At 41.1% G+C, this 18606-nt stretch overlaps 2 protein-coding genes across 4 annotated transcripts in view; one reads left to right on the forward strand and one right to left on the reverse strand.

Moving 5' to 3' along the window:
* The first annotated feature begins 1340 nt into the window (after positions 1–1340).
* Positions 1341–12129, forward strand: FAM180B (family with sequence similarity 180 member B). The gene is made up of 3 exons (XM_060762905.2): positions 1341–1973; positions 7909–7976; positions 10900–12129. The coding sequence occupies exons 1-3, from the start codon at positions 1886–1888 to the stop codon at positions 11365–11367; spliced, it is 624 nt and encodes a 207-aa protein (XP_060618888.1). The 5' UTR covers positions 1341–1885; the 3' UTR covers positions 11368–12129.
* A 1901-nt stretch (positions 12130–14030) lies between these two features.
* C1QTNF4 (C1q and TNF related 4) overlaps positions 14031–18606 on the reverse strand; it is a 34127-nt gene continuing 29551 nt past the window's right edge. For all 3 annotated transcript variants that reach the window (XM_060762887.2, XM_060762879.2, XM_060762894.2), the window contains exon 2: positions 14031–15614. In XM_060762887.2, the coding sequence (XP_060618870.2) occupies positions 14494–15612 (1119 nt within the window). In that variant the 5' untranslated portion in view covers positions 15613–15614 and the 3' untranslated portion in view covers positions 14031–14493. The remainder of the gene's footprint in view (positions 15615–18606) is intronic.

Consider the following 18606-nt stretch of genomic DNA (forward strand, 5'->3'; position numbering starts at 1 on the left):
GCTATCTGCAGGAGTACGTACTTTTTTTCTCCCCACAACCAAAAAATGGAATCCAGTTGCTTCTTTATGGTCTGTCTTGCCTCCTTGCTGGCCAGCAGCAACAGCCTATCCTGGGGCTTGACAGCTGAGATGAGAGAAGGATGGATGTGGAACTGCACAGGAAGAGTTATGCTCAGACGCAGGATCAGCCTTGAGCCCAAGGCTTTCTTAGCATTACAACATTCCTGTATTGCTTAGACCAGGGGTCCTCAAACTTTTTAAACAGAGGGCCAGGTCACAGTCCCTTAAACTGTTGGAGGGCCGGATTATAATTTGAAAAAAACATGAATGAATTCCTATGGACACTGCACATAGTTTATTTGTAGTGCAAAAAACACTTTAAAACAATACAATAATTAAAATGAAGAACAAATTTAACAAATATAAACTTTTTAGTATTTCAATGGAAAGTTTGGGCCTGCCTTTGGCTGATGAGATAGGATTGTTGTTGATGTGTGCTTTCAAGTAGTTTCAGACTTAGGTTGACCCTGAACGACGGCCAGGTAAATGATCTTGGAGGGCCGTATTTGGCCCTCAGGCCTTAGTTTGAAGACCCCTGGCTTAGAGGATTTTCCAACATGTCTCAATACCTGAGTTTGGTAATGCGTGGCCTTGCAGATATTGTTGGAATATAAGTTATGTTTTTAGGCTTAAGATTTGGAGCAAAGTATGATATGTAATGTATTGTACCACATGGTTGTTTGTATGCCTGCATCTGCTTTGAATTGCAGCACTGACATTGTTGGCTCATGTTTAACTTGTCCAATTTAAACATGTCATTCTCTCACACCAGAAGCAACTTGCAGTTTCTCAAGTCGCTCCTGACATGAAATAAACAAAAACCAAACATGTTATGGAAGTTAAAGAAAGAGCAGGCTCTTATAATTGTGTAGTGTGAAAGGAGTCCAGATAGTTCAAAAATTTCCTATGCTGTATTCTCCAGCCAAGGCATATGAACATGGTATTGTCACTTTACTTCCAATCTGATCTTAATAAGTTGTTGGTGTGTGAGTGGGAGAGAAATGCAGTTGAAAATTCTTCTGAACATCTGGTTGCTGACTGTTCATAATAGATTTTCAACAGGCATTTTGAACTTATGAAAGGCAGCTGTCCAATGTGGATGTGGCTGACTAATATGGGGGGGAGGGGCATATGTGTTGGGTCATTGAACTTTACTAACCACTCCTCCAATATTATTGGAATGGGCCCCTTCTTTGCTCTGATTAATATTGGATGCTATGAAGTCTGCTTAGAGTTGCCTGCTCCACCCTGCTCTGGCATGTAAGGATTGCTCTTGCATTTCAGTATTGGAAAGGAAATACAAAATGAAAAAAGAAGAATGCTGGAGGCAAATCAATGCATGTTGCCCTCTGTTCACTCTCATTGTCAGGTGGTATCAATAGACCTTTGAAGGAAAACTACATTATACTTAGGCACATCCTGAATTTTCAGCACAGACCTTTGACTATTAAAAACATGACCTTTGTTTTTAAGAGCAATAAGACTAGCAAACTTCTATGTGGGAAATAAATCATGGAGGCTTAAAATGATGTGCCAAGACCAAAATATGTAACAGCCAGATGCTACAAGTGGAAATAAACAGGACTCAATGTTGGCAGAATTCTTTGAGAATCTAAGTTGAATTCGTTGGTTTTTATTTTTATGCACAGTAAAGGGAACCAGGAATTCAAATACAAGCCCTTCCCAGTTTGGACCTGGGAGGAAGGAAACAGTTCCAGCTGTGGCTTCTGGGAATGAAAGGAGAGGGAAGAGAAGCTGCTTCAAACAGCATTAGTTTTCCCGAAAGCGTTTCTCTGAAGAAAGAAGAAACAGGAGTGCTTTCAGTATGGCCTGGATTTTCCAGCTGCACTTTGGAACTTGTCTCTGGGCAACCGTGGCTCTCTGTGTATTTGTTGGATCCCGGAGGCAGACAGGTAGGAACTGTCTGTATTGGAGAAGATTGTTATGCAATGTCTAATCGTTTAGTAATATTAAGGGTGGCTATGGTTATTTGCATAATACAGTCAGCCCTTGGTATCTGCTGGGTTTGATTCCAGGACCCTCATGGATACCAAAATCATGAACACTCAAATCCCATTATATACCATGGTGTGGTTAAAAAAAAAAATCGTGTCAGGAGTGACTTGAGAAACTGCAAGTTGCTTCTGGTGTGAGAGAATTGGATGTTGCCCGGGGGATGCCTGGATGTTCGATGTTTTACCATGTTTGATGTTTTACCAGGCTTCTCTCATGTCCCCGCGTGGGAAGCTGGAGCTGACAATGAGAGCTCAACCCACTCTCCCTGATTCGAACTGCTGACCTGTTGGTCAGCAGTCCTGCCGACACAAGGGCTTAACTCATTGCACCACTGGGGGCTGCATGGTAAAATGATGTCCCTCATAGGTAAAGGTAAAGGTTTTCTCCTGACATTAAGTCCAGTCGTGTCCGACTCTGGGGGTTGGTGCTCATCTCCATTTCTAAGCTGAAGAGCTAGCATTGTCCGTAGACACCTCCAAGGTCATGTGGCCAGCATGACTGCATGGAGTGCCGTTACCTTCCCGCCAAAGCAGTAACTATTCATCTATTCCCATTTGCATGTTTTCAAACTGCTAAGGTGACAGAAGCTGGGGCTAACAGTAGGAGCTCATACCGGTCTCCAGATTCAAACCTGCAACCTTTCAGTCAGCATATAAATTTCCCTCATATAAAATGGGAAATTCAAGCTTTGCTTTTGGGGAGTTTTTAAATATATATATCTTTAAGCCATGGATGTTGAAATCTGTGGATGCAGAATCTGTAGTAGTTTGCACAAATAAAATGTTTTATTTCAGGACTTAAACTACTATGTTTAGGACAAGAAAGGATTGTTTGTATTACATTTGGCAAATGCATGGCATTTCTGCAACTACAAGAGCATCAAAGCTTGGGGAAATTACACTGCTTGCCTACAACTCCCAAATCCCACAACTAGTATAAGTACTATATTTTCCCAATCTGTGTCCTCCCCCCCCCCCCACTCCCCATTTATAGCACAGTCCACTTGTGCCAAGTGGACTTCAGAAGCCTTAATGGAAACAAATGAGAGCACAATGTTTGCACGTGACTGTGACATCTAAGTGCCCCCTTTTCATGAGAGAGCTTCCCTACTTGTCATTTGTTTGACAAATTCAGCAGGAAGCCTTTGCCAACTTGGAGAGCTAATTGGAGGAGGAGGAAATGTGTAGCATTAGCTTTTCTGACACTTATTCATCTGGAAAAGGCCCAGAGCTTTTGAGCAAGTCATAAAAAACAACCTTCTAATTTCCCGCAGCCTTTTAAGAAAACATTTGTATGCATAGCTTTTAGTGCTTTTCAGGAAAGAAAACCCCTCAAGTGTCGGCATTGCCCTCCTCTTTAACACTTATAATAAACTTCTCTTTTCATGGAACCCACTTGCACTATCTTTTCCTCTCACCTAGAATTCAGAACATGTTAACATCATCTGGGAATTTTCCAGAAATTTTAGCAAAGAGCTGGTAGATTTGAGAAATCTGGCAGAAGCAGATGGTTAGCGAGAAAGCTATTTATATTTCTGCAAATGGGCTGTTCTTTCCTTGTATTACATCTCAGCATTTAGAGAAGTTAGAGGACTACAAGTGCCAGAGTTTCCATCAGCATGGGGTCCATCTACACCAGTGGTTTTCAACCTGTGGGTCCCCAGATGTTTGGCCTTCAACACCCAGAAATTCTAACAGCTGGTAAACTGGTTGGGATTCCTGGGAGTTGTAGGCCAAAACCCCTGGGGACCCACAGGTTGAGAACCACTGATCTACAGTATAGAATGAATTCAATTTGACACCTCTTTCAATGTCATTGCTCAGGGCTGTGGAACCATGGGAGTTGTAGTTTTACAAGTTCTTTCACCATCTCTGCCAAAAAGGGCTGGTACCTACTAAACTGTAGATCCTGGGATTCTGTGGCAGTTAAAGTGCTGTCAAATTGCATTTATTCTACAGTGTTCATCAGGCATGGCAAACTTTGGTACTCCAGGTGTTTTAGACTTCAACTCCCACAATTCCTAACAGCCTCAGGCCCCTTCCTTTTCTTTCCTTCCTTTGCTTAAGTGGCTGAGGGGGAAAAGGAAAGGGCCTGAAGCGGCTAGGAATTGTGGGAGTTGAAGTCCAAAACACCCGGAGGGCCAAAGTTTGCACATGCCTGGTGTAGATGCACCCACAGTTACAGACCGTGATTTTGGAAGCTGCAATCCCAAACTAACTTTCCCCAGCTTTCCTGTTCTAATGAACTCTACACCACTGCTCTTGTTGGGACATAAAAATTTCAGAATATAGCTGGTTGGTTGGTTTCAATCCGTAGCAATTGCAAAATAAAAATATGCTAGCTGGAACATGGATGAGGTTAACAGGGTAGCAATTATTAACATCCCAAGTAGTTATTTCCATTTTTTTAATTAGAAAAAACAATCATCTATTTTTTTTTGTCCTTAAAGTCTGCCTGGACTATGTATTGAGAAAAAAGAAATGAAGCTTCACATCATACTGAATCCCAAATCCCAAACAGCTGGCTGTGATCAAAGAGCCTGCAACCTGGGTGGAGACATGTTTTTCCTTAAAGTGCATGGTTCATCCTCTCCAAGGGATCTTCTATGTGCTTTTCTCATCTTCCTTGGGGAGAATTACTCCAGAATGAAATATGGAAAGCTGTTGACAACAACAGCAGTTACTTACTGACCATTACTTCCACCTTCTTAGATTAAATTAATAGTCCTAAAAGCGAATTTTAGAAAGTATTATTTTCCAACCCGCTTCTCTGGTTTTCTTGTTTTGCATTGGTGAATTAAGTAATGCAAAATTTTGTTTTGCTCTCTTTACTGAATATGAGGATCAGGTCTTCCCACATGCTCTTTTCCTTTATCACTGGTTAAAAACCCTCCATTGCTTGCATCTGTTGGAATTCAATCCTACACTGCCCAAGTCTCAAGTCCTCAACGAGAAGCAGTTAGTTTAGTATAGGCTGAAGGAATTCCCTTTGTCCATATCTCCTGTATGACAGTTGTAATGTATCTAATTTCTTCGTTCCTCTCTGTTTCTGCTGTCATTCTGATTGGTTGTTCAAAATAGATATTTTTCTACCGTAAGCCTTTATTTTGACTTCTGTTTCTTACATCTGAGTATGTGCTGTGTCCTTTGAGATCTCTCTCTGCATGTGTGTCAGAGAGATGTAGTGATTGATGTTTCCCCCCACTCTTTGAAACCTTGTAAGAGATGGATGTTAGAGTAGCTCAGACCCAGTTCTTGGTTATTAAGAAATGCAGTTATTTCTTATTATTGTAAATAAACTTTTTGTGATTTTTAAAGATTGGACTCTGCATGTTTGCCTCCTAAGCTCTTCATTCTTTACAGCCACATCATGCTCTGCTCGCAAATGAGCTGATGCTCAATTTTTATATCCTGTTTATATTTTTGGGTTCTCTGCTATAAATTAGGGTAGCTTTCCCTAACAGTATCTACATGTCTTTGGTGTATCCAGTAACCTGTGTCTGCATGCGGTGCTCTAAAATAATTGGTACAAAGATTTTGGCTTCTCATATAGAAGAGACTGTGGTTATGGTTCTCCAAATGAGTAGGACGACAACTTTCATCAGTCCTAGCCAGAATTGCCATTGATGAGGGATGACGGAAGTTGTATTCTAGTCATATTGGAACTCTTGTATATTCTTCCTCATCCCTGCTTTATGGATCATCACTTGATGTTGTCCCCCACAAGTCCCAGCAATGTAAAGGAAATTGTATATTGGAAGCGGAAAGAAGTTCACTTAAAACAATCACAATTTCATATCATCAGCAGCTAAGTTTATCCTTTTATAGTCATACAAATGATGCTTGTGCGCTATAAAGTACAAAATCAGAAATAGAACATTAAGCACAGAATCAACAAAACAACCATTTTCATAAATCACATACATTGCAGGGATGTAGCCATGGGGTATGTGTGAGGGCACCCTTCCCCCCAATTTTGTCCTCCAAAATGAACTTTTCCTTCAGTCTACACACTGAAAAACACTGAAAATAATTTATATCTGGAATTCTTAATTTTGCTGCATTCACATTCCCCTAACTGTTGGTTCTGTTTCTTCAGTTGCCCAAACTGTAGTTTCAAGTTACTGCTGAACTGGAATTGAAGGAAAATTTCATTGCACTGGTGATTCTTTTGGGGCGGGGGAAGGCAATGCCTTTATTTTGCCCCATCTGTAGCTACACAACTGATACAACGACTGGGTAATTTGGTAATATAATTGCATTCAGTACCCAATGATAGCATTGTCTACAAAAGCATGAAACTCAGAAATGCTTTGATCTCAAAACTGATAAAATCATATAATCATAGAATTGGAAGAGACCTCATGGGCCATCCAGTCCAACTCCCTGCCAAGAAGCATGAAAATTGCATTCAAAGCACCCCTGACAGATGGCTATCCAGCCTCTGTTCAAAAGCTTCCAAAGAAGGAGCCTCCACCACACACCAGGGCAGAGAGTTCCACTGCTGAACAGCTCTCACAGTCAGGAAGTTCTTCCTAATGTTCAGATGGAATTTCCTTTCCTGTAGTTTTAAGTCATTGTTCCTCATCTTCGCCTCTGGGGCAGCAGAAAACAAGCTTGCTCCCTCCTTCCTATGACTTCCTCTCACATATTTATACATGGCCATCATGTCCCCTCTCAGCCGTCTCTACTTCAAGCTAAACATGCCCAGCTCTTTAAGCCGCTCCTCATAGGGCTTAAAAAGATGGTCTTTTTTTTACAACAAATGACGTTATTGTAGGCAAAACATTTCCAAATAGCATCTGAAATAATTGTGATAAGCCTACTATCTGTATCTACGCATATTAACTTTGTGATCTGATTAGGATTATAAATCAAGTTGAGTGTAAAGTGTAGCACCTGAAATGGGTCTATGGCTGGTGATGCCAATAACATTAAACTGGGAAGTGAAACTGGTAGTGAAAAGAAACTTCCAACTTCTATGAAACCCTTCATATCTTCTATGAAGCCATCCATGGTGTGTTCTTGCCTCTGTCAGATTGTACCTATCACTTACAAAGCTGAAACAGCCGGAATATAAACAGTGATGACATCTCAGAGGAAACTTAAGAAGCAAAAGGGATATGATTGAGTCAATGAGTCTATGACAGGCATAGGCAAACTTCATCCCTCCAAGTATTTTGGATTTCAACTCTCACAATTCCTAACAGCCTATTGGCTGTTAGGAATTGTGGGTGTTGTAGTCCAAAACACCTGGAGGGACAAAGTTTGCCCATGCCTATTCTATGGTCTTGGTGGGGCAAATTTGTTAATTTTGTTGTAGTGTTGTTAATTACATTAAAATTACATTATAACAAATGCTATATTATCAATATAATAATATATTATTTAAACTCAGGTTAATATATCAAATAATAATTGTCAAACCAGAGGAAATCAGCTAAAGCTGTGTATACAAAAGAGATAGGTTGAGTAATACTACACTGAATATCTTTTTATCCAAAACATTTGGAACCAGATGTGTTTTGGACTATTTTGGAGGGTTTTTTGGAATATTTGCTTATACATCACGAGTTTTCTTGGAGATGGGACCCAAGTCTAAACATGATATTCATTTATGTTTCATATACACATTGCCTGAATTCATACACAGTGTTTAAAATGATTTTCTGCATGTATACATTGAATTATCAGAAAGCAAAGGTTTCACCATCTCAGGCACCCATGCAAAGAATTTTAGATTTTGGAGCTTTTTTGATTCCTGGAAAACAGATACTCAACCTATTGTTAAAGGTTAGTAATATTTTTAATTGCCCTTATTTTTGTATTACAGATGAACAATTTCATGTCAGGGATACTGCAGACGCAATCAGTGGAGAGAATACAGATGTCATATTAGAGGTAACTAAGTCAAAACAATACCAAGGGAGTCCAAGAGTACCCATGAGCATGGATCTGCCATTTATAGAATCACTTACTGATATTCCACCTCTTCAATTTACAATGCAGTGCCACTGCAATTCCAGCTACTTGGGTGTGCAACTGCTCCAGACAAACAATTTGTTAGGACAGGAAGGAGATTGTGGACTTAACAGTATCATTAGAGAGGGGCTCTATAGATGGTAACATATACTGCTCCACTCATTTTATGTTGAATAAGCTTGCTCCTTTTGAGGGGGGAGTCTTCTTCTGAATGGGATTTCTGCCCCCAGCATCTATCCTGGTGTAAGCACTTGATGTAGAATAGTTTCATACCTCTGTTACTGTGCAATCCCATCTGTATATACTGGTGGTTCCCAACCTGTGGTCCTTGGACCACCAGTGGTCTTCAAGAATAAAAATATGATCTGCGGCCTCACCATTACTAGACTATTGCTTTGAAACCACGTAACAACGAGAATGACTGGTCTCGTGAAACCCTCTTATAGTGCTGAGACAACTAGGATGTCGGAGGGGAGAGACTGACTATCCACAAAGGTTTCCTACTACCACATCAGGTCTAGATTATTAAATATGGTTTTCTGTGGGGGAGCAGATGGCAACTACTGGATAGCATATGTTCTGTATCAGAAACTAGAGCTGATGTGGTCTATCCAATGCAGTTTTCTGAATCAGCACTCCAAATAACCAAACCGAATCTAAAATTGACCAAAAACTGATTCGTAACCCTTTTGGTACTAATGTTGGAGAGTGGTCCCTAGTCAAAGTGGTCTCTATTCAAGTGGTCCCGGTCGAAAAAAAGGTTGGTAACCACTGGTATATATTGAAATGCACCTATACCAGATGTGAAGATGATCACCTTTAATGCAGGAAAAGCAGCAATAAAAGGTTCCTACAGGACCTGACTAGTGTCACCCAAAAGTAGCTTCCATGTCACTATAGTAGTGAATTTGCTCCATTTTTAAGTCTATACTTCAAGGTAGCTATCCAAGGTACTGAAACTTTTCCAAAGTAAGTTTGGCACTTTGGATGTTCTCCAACATACAAGCTGCCATTGGTGCTTCTAGTGGGGGACAGAAAGATGATGGATATTCTATTTCAATGTTACTCAAAGTAGTGGTTTATGGATTGTGATACCCAGGCATGTAGCCAGGGGGGGGGGGCTTGAGGGGCTTCTGATGGTGGTTCTGATGGTGGTTCGTGAAAAGGCCTTACTGGTGCATTATTTAAACTGTTATGTTTATTCATATCATGATCTGATCACCATACTCAATATATCCCATATGCATGGGGCTATTGGGGTAATGATACAAAAGGTTTGCTAGGCTAGACCCTCTTTCACTCAGACTCAGCCCCCCCGAAACCCCCCCTGAAAATTTTTTAGCCCCCCCTGAAACGAAATCCTGGCTATGGGCCTGGTGATACCGATATATAAACTATTGATTACTTGTTAACGATGGGTTTCCATGAAATAATCAGTTGTAGGCCATGGAAACAATACAATATGTGTCTCTGAGAAAACTGTCTGTCCACCACATCGGAGAGCTTAAGACATTCTGTACTGCAGGACATACTGATCTGTGAGGTCCTGCCAAAGCACTATGTTGTTTTAATAGCTCTTCAGCCCCCCCCCCCCCCCCCATATCATTTTGTTGCACCTGTTTTAACAGATGTTCTATATTAGCCAAGGATGTCAGCTTCACTTGTACTTCAAACCAGGTGCTGATGCTTCAGAAGGAAATTGCTGGAATTCTCAAGAAACAAACTGCATTTTGCTTTTCTAAACCAAGGCCCACCAGATGGCATCCGTGGGCTGCATCTGAACATTAGACTGAAATATAGCTGACATTGCTTTAGAAAAGAATAGAATCTGAACTATTAATCATGGGGTTACATGAAAGAGGGCAGAGTTTTTACTGGAAAACTGAAATTTACAAAAGACCATTTTATTTGGCAGCACTATTTCCTTAGACAGTAGCCCCCAATTTTTTTTAATTGGAACTCACTCTTGATTTATTTATTTATGTTTTTCTCTCTCTAAATCTTTCTCATATCTTTTCACCACATATGCACACAAGGCCCTAATCTCTATTTTTCCCCCCAACTGGTGGCATATAACCTATTTTCAACCCACCATTTAGAGATGAGTGTTGCATGGAGGCACAAATTTCCACTCAACACAAATTGATTTCCTTTAACCTGTATCTTAGCACCCCAACTTGCCAATGTTTGAAGAACTAAAAATGAGAATGGAGGGAGCCAATCTATGATTAGAACATATGTGGTGTTATATATTTCCACAGACACACAGTTTCCGCCTCTTTGTGAACAACACTCTCTCTTGGCAAGTTTTCCATCTGCAGAGCAGAACTCCATTCAGCAAAGGCTGATGTTGATAAACTTAGAGTATGCATGTACATCCAATGTGTGCAATAAGCGTACAGACGGATGCTGTCTACAAAACCCCTGGTAAGAAAAGCTGAGGAGCAGAGTAAGAAGATGGAGTATAGAATCACAGGCTTGGAACAGATCTAATGATAGTTTAGTCTATATTTGCTTTTATACACTAGAAAACCTAGAGAAAATTCTTCATTTATTACACAACCTGTTCATTATAACCTCCATAACCCCATTATCGATGGACTGGTGCTTCCCATAGGAGTACTTAAGTATGCAAGCAAGTTTTTACTCATTGAGGAAATAATTTAACTCAAGCCCTCTCGTTCAGCATGTGATTCAGATCACATGTCATTCCCTCTCCTGGTTACAAATGTTCTTTGAGCAAAAATGTAATTCCTGTTCTCCAGATGTGAGGCCTCCTCCAGGCATGAATATAGAGAAAATATCTCATTTACTTGTGCATTTCTGTTCATTCTTTTTTCAGTTACTTTGGGGAGGGATTGAAATTATGGCCAATGAAACAATCAAGATTGAGGATGAGGAGCTGGCCTCTCTGCGCCCTGCAAAACGGTTTCTTCAGATACTTCAGCATGAGATTCCCAAAAACCCAGCTGGGATTGAGGAGCACCTGGACTATCTCTCTCAGACAGACACCCCTATAACCCCAGAAGAATTTGAGCAGCTCATCTTCACCATGGTCTACTGTGCTTACCAGGTTCGCTCCATCCAAGGCCTGGAGAAAAACCTTTGGATCAATCTTTTTTCCCAGTTGGTCACTGAAATCATCCGTGAGCTCTGCAAACAATTCTGTCCTAAGGAGTCTGTGGATTCTGTTGAGCTTCTGGCCTCCAGGCCTTGGCAAGAAATGCCTGTCTATATTAGTGCACTGAAAAACTTATATTGGTCTAGTCTAGCCATGGCCCATAGAAACCAAGGAAATTCTCATGTTTAAAGGGTGATTGGGTCTTGCAGCTCTCGCTTTTGTTTATGCAAAGTAATAGGCAAGAATAATTTTTAGGTTCATGAATCCCTAGATCATTACCCAAGACCCTTCCTGATTTTATCTCCCTGTTGTATGGTAGTGACCTCTGGGCTATTTTAAAAAATGTATATGACTAAATCACTCATGGTCTGAGACTCCTGTCTCTGAGGTCTATATAGCAGTGGTTCTCAATCTTTGATCTTCTAGATAAGTTTCACTCCCAAGTCCCCGGTCAGTGTGGATAGGGTTTAGAGACCCTGGAAGCTAAATCCAAAGCATCTGGAGGACCTAAAATTGATTGCCATTCTAGAGGGGGCTATATAAAATGATTCATATGGAACACCTCCCATTGTATACTTTCTTCTCATAGTTGCTTCTAGACCTCCATTGTTTTTGATAAAATGGGCCCTATTTTATTTAACACCCGAAACATTTGAAAAAATGGTAAGAATTTCTGTTCTGCTACCTACATTCTTAATAATTGAAGATCCCATAAACATGCCAACTTGCTGAGCTGCATCTTCAGGAGGAGTTGCTTTGTGTGATAAGTGAACCATGGATATCTTTACTGCATGTCATATCAAATTCAGCTGATTTCTGAATGTATTATGTCTGCATGGGATTCATTGATACAGTCTATAAACAAACACATTTATTACTAGGCAGGAAATTGCTTATATTTAACCAGAAACCCACTAATCAGAAAGCTATTAAAGATTTACAAACATGAAATATGAATGTGTGACTGAGTAGTCTTAACTAAGAAACATTTTTATCTGTGTTTTGCTTTTTGAACTTAAACCACTCCTTGTTGGTTGTATGTGAAACAGGATATTATCAAGTGCTTGTTCCAGAATATTCCTATTGCAATCAAGAAAGTGCAAAATTTTATTGGTTAGTACATGCCAATCGGTATAACATCTAAACCAGGTATGGATAAACCCAGGCCTGGGGGGCTGTATGTGGCCCCTTGGGCTCTTTTCTCAGGTCCTTCTTTCACTAACCATTCTGTTTTCCTTCCTTCTCTCTTTCCTTTCCTCCTTCCTTCCTTCCCCCTTCCTTCCCCCTTCCCCTCTTCTTCTCCACCCTTTTGTCCTTCCTTCCCTCCCCTTTGTCTTTCTTCCTTTCCCTTCCCTTCCCTCCCTCCATTCCCTTCCACCCCTCCTTCCTTCCATCCTTCTCTTCTCCCCTTCCCTCCCCCTTCCATCCTTCCTTCTCTTTTTTCTTCCTCTTTTCCTCCTGGGGGATGTTTAGCTGGGAGAAGAGAGGGTAGAGAGGGAACATGAGAACCATGTTTCAAGATGTAAAAGGTGTCTCATTGAGGAGGAGAGGAAAAACCGACTTTCTGCTGCTCTAGAAACCAGGGCACCAGAGAGCAATGGTTGCAAATGGCAGAGAAAGAAATTTGACTGAAAAGATTAGGAAGAACTTCCTGGAGAGTGGCATAGGCCTCCGAAAGAGAAGAGTAAGGGGAGGAAAGGGCATAGAGGGGACTTGGGGAGAACTCCCTCCCTCCTGGCCCGTCCACCCTGCTCCAGCCTGCCATGTGGACCTCAAGTTAGAAAATTTGCCCATGCCTGATTTAAACACTCGAACTACAGGAGAACTCAAGATAAGTGAGTCCATTTCATTTGTTGCCATTGTTAAAATAATACTCAAGGGAAGCATGTAGGAGTTCTCCATGGTGGGACAGCTGACTTCAGTAGTAGATGCAGCTTGAAATCCAAGTTAAATCGCTTCTAATCATTAGCTTTGGAGGCAAATAACCTCCCTGATTGATACTACCACCCATATACACAGTGGCTGGAATTTTGTTGGTCACATATGTCTGCTTAACTTGGCCACATATGTCTTAGTTTGGATGCAGCTATTCACTAGCCTTTTGCACAGCATTCAAAACTTCCCCCCTGGCAGCTGAGAGAGGGGTCAAGCCTGCTACTGCTGTTACCTGACAGAGGGAGAAAGGCGAGGTATTTTAGATAACGAAGAAACACCCATCTTAGCTGCAATTGTAGCTGGAGGGAAAGAGAAATTAGTGTTTCCCCTCTTTGATTGCAACACAGAATGTAAATACATGCAGATACACAGAGACTATATGGTTTAATCGCAGATCAATCTAGTAAACTATTATGATGAATCAGTGTAGGGGGAATTTCAATTGCTGAACATGTAAGGCAAGAGAAAATATCATGGGACCCACCAAATGTTGGTAGATTGCCAATTTCCAGAATTCCTAACTGTTGGCTATACTAGCTAGTGTTGCTGAGAATTGCAGCAGCACTAGCATCTGAACAGCCACAAAATTACTATCCCTGATCTAAATATGCATGCTAGTTTTTGTTACTCTTTGAGTTCTGGTGTTTTACTGATGTAAATAACGGGATACATTAGACAGTATTGTTAATTTTTTTTAGACAATGAATAGTATACAATAGTCCCCTCTATCGACTTGTACTTCCTTCACTGTATATTAGTTTGGCGATGTGCACATTTATTTAAATTAGGCGATATTTGTAAAAATGCAGACAATAATTCAGCCACAACATTAACATCTCTAAAGGAAAGCATGTTACCTTTTACTAGGAGATTTCAAAATAAACAAACCATTGCATGAAACATACCAGCCAACCTACTATTTTTTGTCTCAAGCTTTATTGAGTTCATCGTTCAATCACATTTGTCCCCTTATCAATATGTCTGGTTTGCAGAAGCTGCGATCAATTTCTGAGTGACTTGCAGGGAGAAAGCGAGAGAGATAAAGAGACAATCCACTCTCCCAGCATTTCTATAACACTTTCTAATCCACATCTTTTTCTGCCCCTATGCCTTCTACTCCCCAAACTATCTCATGCTTAATGCTCTAATCAAACAGCAATAATGAACAAAACACACATTACCCCGCAAAGGTCATTCTATGGATGAATGGGAGAAACGACGATGGCTCTGCAAGCAGGACACAAACGTGCAGCATAAGGAATGCACTGGACATACAATAGCATGCTCTTGACACTGTCATGTAAAGGGTGGCATCCGTCCAGGATTTGCACCAGAGTCTGCTGCATCTCAACTTCTTTTGTGCTCTTTCTGTGTTGACATTTAGAGCCTTGATCCTGGAGACAGGATGACATCAGGCGGTGGTTTTGGCTTAGTCTCAGGATAGATAAGGAACCCAGTGAAGGTGATGTATTTTCCATGGTTGCTATAGGCACCATAGCCATCATGCTGGTGACTGTAGAGCCAGACAGTATCTCCATATTGCAGGGGGAGCATAATGCTTTGACTTTGCATTTCCCGTCGTTTGGAGTGATTGTCATCATAGATCATTGCTTGAACTTCATTGTGGTTCTTCATCAGTTTCACTGACATGGTCTTAAAGGGCATCTTGCCAATAGTGAAGGAAAAATAGTAGGCGCCTGGAATACGACATGTGAAGATGCCACTTGAGAAGTTGAAATCTTTCCCAATGTTCACAAACTCTGTGTCAAATGTGATCGGTTCATGCTGGGTTTGCTTCTCATCTGACCCCAGGAGGCTTTCAGAACGGGCAGCAGAAAACGCTGAGCGAGGATCCTGTGATCTACTGGGTTGGTCAGAAAGCAGGTGCTTCTCTGAGATTTCATTCTGGTTCATGGAAAGCTGCTGAATGACACGAGGGGGAGGCCCTGACGGTTCTCCTACTTCCTGTGAGACCACTGTGTTTTGAAAATAGCTCGAAGTGTCTGGATAGATAAGGTACCCATTGAAAGTTGTATAGGGGCCCACATTACTGTAGAGAGCATACTTGGGATCCCCATGTAAACGCAGCCAGACTGTGTCGCCATAGTCCAATTGCAACATAGCGCTCTGGCTTGCCACTTTTCTCTCTTTACGGTGATGTTCATCGTACACAATTGCTTGAACCTCATTCTTGTTTCTCATCAGCATGACTGACAAATTTTTCTTGGGGTATTTCCCAACTGTGAAGGAGAAGTAATAGGCTCCAGGTATACGGCATCGGAATAACCCAGCTTTGGGGTCAAAGTCATTACCAATATTCACATAGACCTTATCAAAGGTGATCACCATTTCAGTGCTACCTTCCATGCTGCTGGTTCGAGCAACTGAGAAAGCAGAGCGGAACTCGGTCCCAGAATCAACAGGGAAGCCATAGACAAGGGAGCAAGCTGCGTGGCACAGGAAGCCAAAGAAAAGCTGAGTTTTCAGTTGAGTCATCATATCTGAAAAAAAAGCAAGGGAAAGGTGTGGGAGGAGGCATTTTAGTTGAGTTGTTATAAAACATGTTTCTAAATCAAGAAAGAGTTCAAATCTCCAGCTTCTTTTCCACAGTCTTAACAAGAACAAACTATATACGGTAAACATATTATTGAAATCCAAACAACCACAAAAAGACAACTCATGGAAGTCTACCACAGCAAGACCAATTAGTTGCAGTTTTTACAAGAGTCAGGTCACAATTATACATACTTACATGAGAATTAGCATTATTAGGGCTAACTCAAGATAGTATTCTAGCAAAGCAAAGCAGCCTCCCTTACTGTGTGTGTTCTTCCTCATGAATATCTTTTCCCTATCTTGATCACACTTGGATGTTGCTTGGCCATCTGCATCCTAATTTCCATCTGGGGAATGTTGGGAGTTTGTAACCTCTCATATTTCCCATATTCTAGTCTAAAGAGTCTAGTTATGCTTTCACGCTTCCAACTCTGTGATTCTAATTCTGTGAGACACTGTTTTAGGATCTCATCAGATGCAGTCTTCTCGGTGTCTTCTCTACATTTTCAGGTACTGGGAAAACAGAGTCCGATGGAGGTCATACCAAAATACACAGCCTCTTCCGGTGGCTGTCCATGGGAATCCATGTTGCCAGTGTCTGAAAAAGGAGAGAACACTCCTGTGAGAGCTGTTCAGAAGTGAAATTCTCTGCCCTGGAGTGTGGTAGAGGCTACTTCTTTGGAAGCTTTCAAACAGAGGTTGGATGGCCATCTGTTGGGGGTGCTTTGAAGGCAAGTTTCCTGTTTCTTGGCAGGGGGTTGGACTGGATGGTCCACGAGGTCTCTCCTAACTCTATGATTCTATGATTGGGGAATGGGAATTCGAAGATTTTAAAAATGGGACTTCCTCTCTGTGTATGCCCAGCTCCCCTTCCTTGCCACGAGTGTTGGCCACTCATTCATCTCACCCGCTGAGCAGAGCTGAACTATGTGAAAGCAAGGTGAAGGCAAGGTAAGCAGAAAAATGATGCTTTTCTTTTTGCTCCTCTCACTGTTTGGGATCTTGGAGAGAGCAGACTAACAAGTAGCCTGAGCAAGCAGAGTAAGATGTGTGCTGGTATTCATCTGTGAATTATGGGAGGTTATGCAATTTCCTTTCAGTTCAGTTTTGGCTGTTCAGGTAAACATAACAAGGATGGATTATGTCTTACAATGTGTGAATGTATTGTAAGAAAACTTGGACTTGCATTATAATTGTCATCATTTGAAGTGCAAGTCAGAACATGACCAATGTCTGGGTGAGGAAAGCCATGGAGATTGCAGAAGTTTGATGTGACTAGCCACTGTGCAAGGTTCTGCAAATCAGTCTACATAGATGTTGTTTTCACACCACAGTTCTGTTTATTGCTATTGTAGCCTAATTGTTATTTCATTTATTAGTGTTCTTTTCATTTGTGTTTTCTTTCACCTAAATATCCCATTTCAATCTCTCTACTCCCTCTCCCTTGCAGCAATTTAGTCTGAAGAGTTCTCTCTCGATGTTGCTGATTTAAGTTGCTTTATCCACCAAGGATAAGAAGTCTGGAAACTGTTTGAATTTCAGGACTGAATGCCATAAGGTCACAGCATGAAGGGCCTGGCTGTTGTCCTACTTCTGATGTTAGCAAGGCTAGAGACGAAATTATATAGAACCACTGTGATATTTTTTAACAAGAAAGATAAACTGGTAGATTAAAGGGAGACTAGTTCACAGCCAATAGTGAACTATTTCTAACTTCCAAAAGTTAGAAAAAGATGCAATCAGGGTCTTTTGTGCTGCAACACCCTTCCCTGCAGAAGCCCAGTTGCTGCCAACATTGATGTCACTCAAACCACAACAAAATTCATGATGGCTTAGGTAGCCATACCCTCAATGTCCCCTCCCATTTGTCATATCATGGGTTTTCAGCCCAAACCATGATATGACTTCTAGTTGTGCCAGAACCAGTTCAGCAATCTGGCAAGCAGAGGGAGAAATAATTCCTTGTCCTTTCATGATTCCCAACCTTTGGTTTAAATTCTATTGCTAATTGAAAAATAGAGTAAAACCCACTGAATAAACTGCTGGATTTATTATGATGGATAATAAATCTAGTTAATTCAATGGAACTCCTCTAGTTGGGACCAGTGACTGGGTTTTAGGCACAAATGAATATATATGTAAGTTCTTCCAAACAATAAATTTGAAATCTTTGATGCAAAGTAGGCAATCTGTGATCAAAATAAGACTCTGCAGTACAATGGAAAACCATGGCTGACCCATAAGAGGAAAACAGACAGGATGGGAAAAGCCTGCAAAGGCTTTCATATTTATTATTCCAGTGGCAAGAGGCCAAAACACGATCTCTTGGCAGTTTTAGTCTGAAAACAGGCTTGACACTCACTGTAGAGACATGAAGCTCCTTTCACTGTCCTTTCTTTCCTGGGCTCATTAAAACATCACTCAGTCTGAGAGATGGACAGCTAGGGCCTCCTGTCTGCCCCGTTTGTCACGTCACAAATGGCCCGATGTCAGAGATGACAGTCTACACATTTAGAAGGCTGTTTTGTGAGAACCAAAAGGTTTCCACAATACAAGGCAGAAAGGTCTGATATTTGGAAGAGACTCTGAAAAGGATGGTTTTATGATTAATATATGGGGGTGGCGAAAAATGTGAACACTCCAAGTTGAAATTAGAATATGCGGCCATCCAAGGAAAAGGAAAGTTTTAAAGTGTTCTGATTAAGGGATCAGAATTAACCCACTCTCATTTAATTTTTCAGTTGCTTTTAAAATGTCTCAGTTCTCCTCTCCTCCTCCTACCTTCCCCTTTTGTCCTCAGGTACTTCATTTGCTGCAAACTGAGTTTAACGTGTAAAAGAATTTTCTGCTCAGTTAACTCAGGACCTCATCAGATGGGGTGAATGCAGCATCCTAGGACACTTTCACCCCATCTTTAGGATGGAGCCCCACACCAGA

Source organism: Anolis sagrei, chromosome 1 (assembly GCF_037176765.1).
Source record: "Anolis sagrei isolate rAnoSag1 chromosome 1, rAnoSag1.mat, whole genome shotgun sequence".
Taxonomy (NCBI): domain Eukaryota; kingdom Metazoa; phylum Chordata; class Lepidosauria; order Squamata; family Dactyloidae; genus Anolis; species Anolis sagrei.

Excerpts from the sequence above, each read along its gene's own strand:
- FAM180B (XM_060762905.2), top strand. The coding sequence starts at position 1,886 with ATGGCCTGGATTTTCCAGCTGCACTTTGGAACTTGTCTCTGGGCAACC. Across the intron at positions 1,974-7,908 it reads TGGATCCCGGAGGCAGACAG|ATGAACAATTTCATGTCAGG; the intron begins GTAGGAACTGTC and ends TTTGTATTACAG. Across the intron at positions 7,977-10,899 it reads ATACAGATGTCATATTAGAG|TTACTTTGGGGAGGGATTGA; the intron begins GTAACTAAGTCA and ends TTCTTTTTTCAG.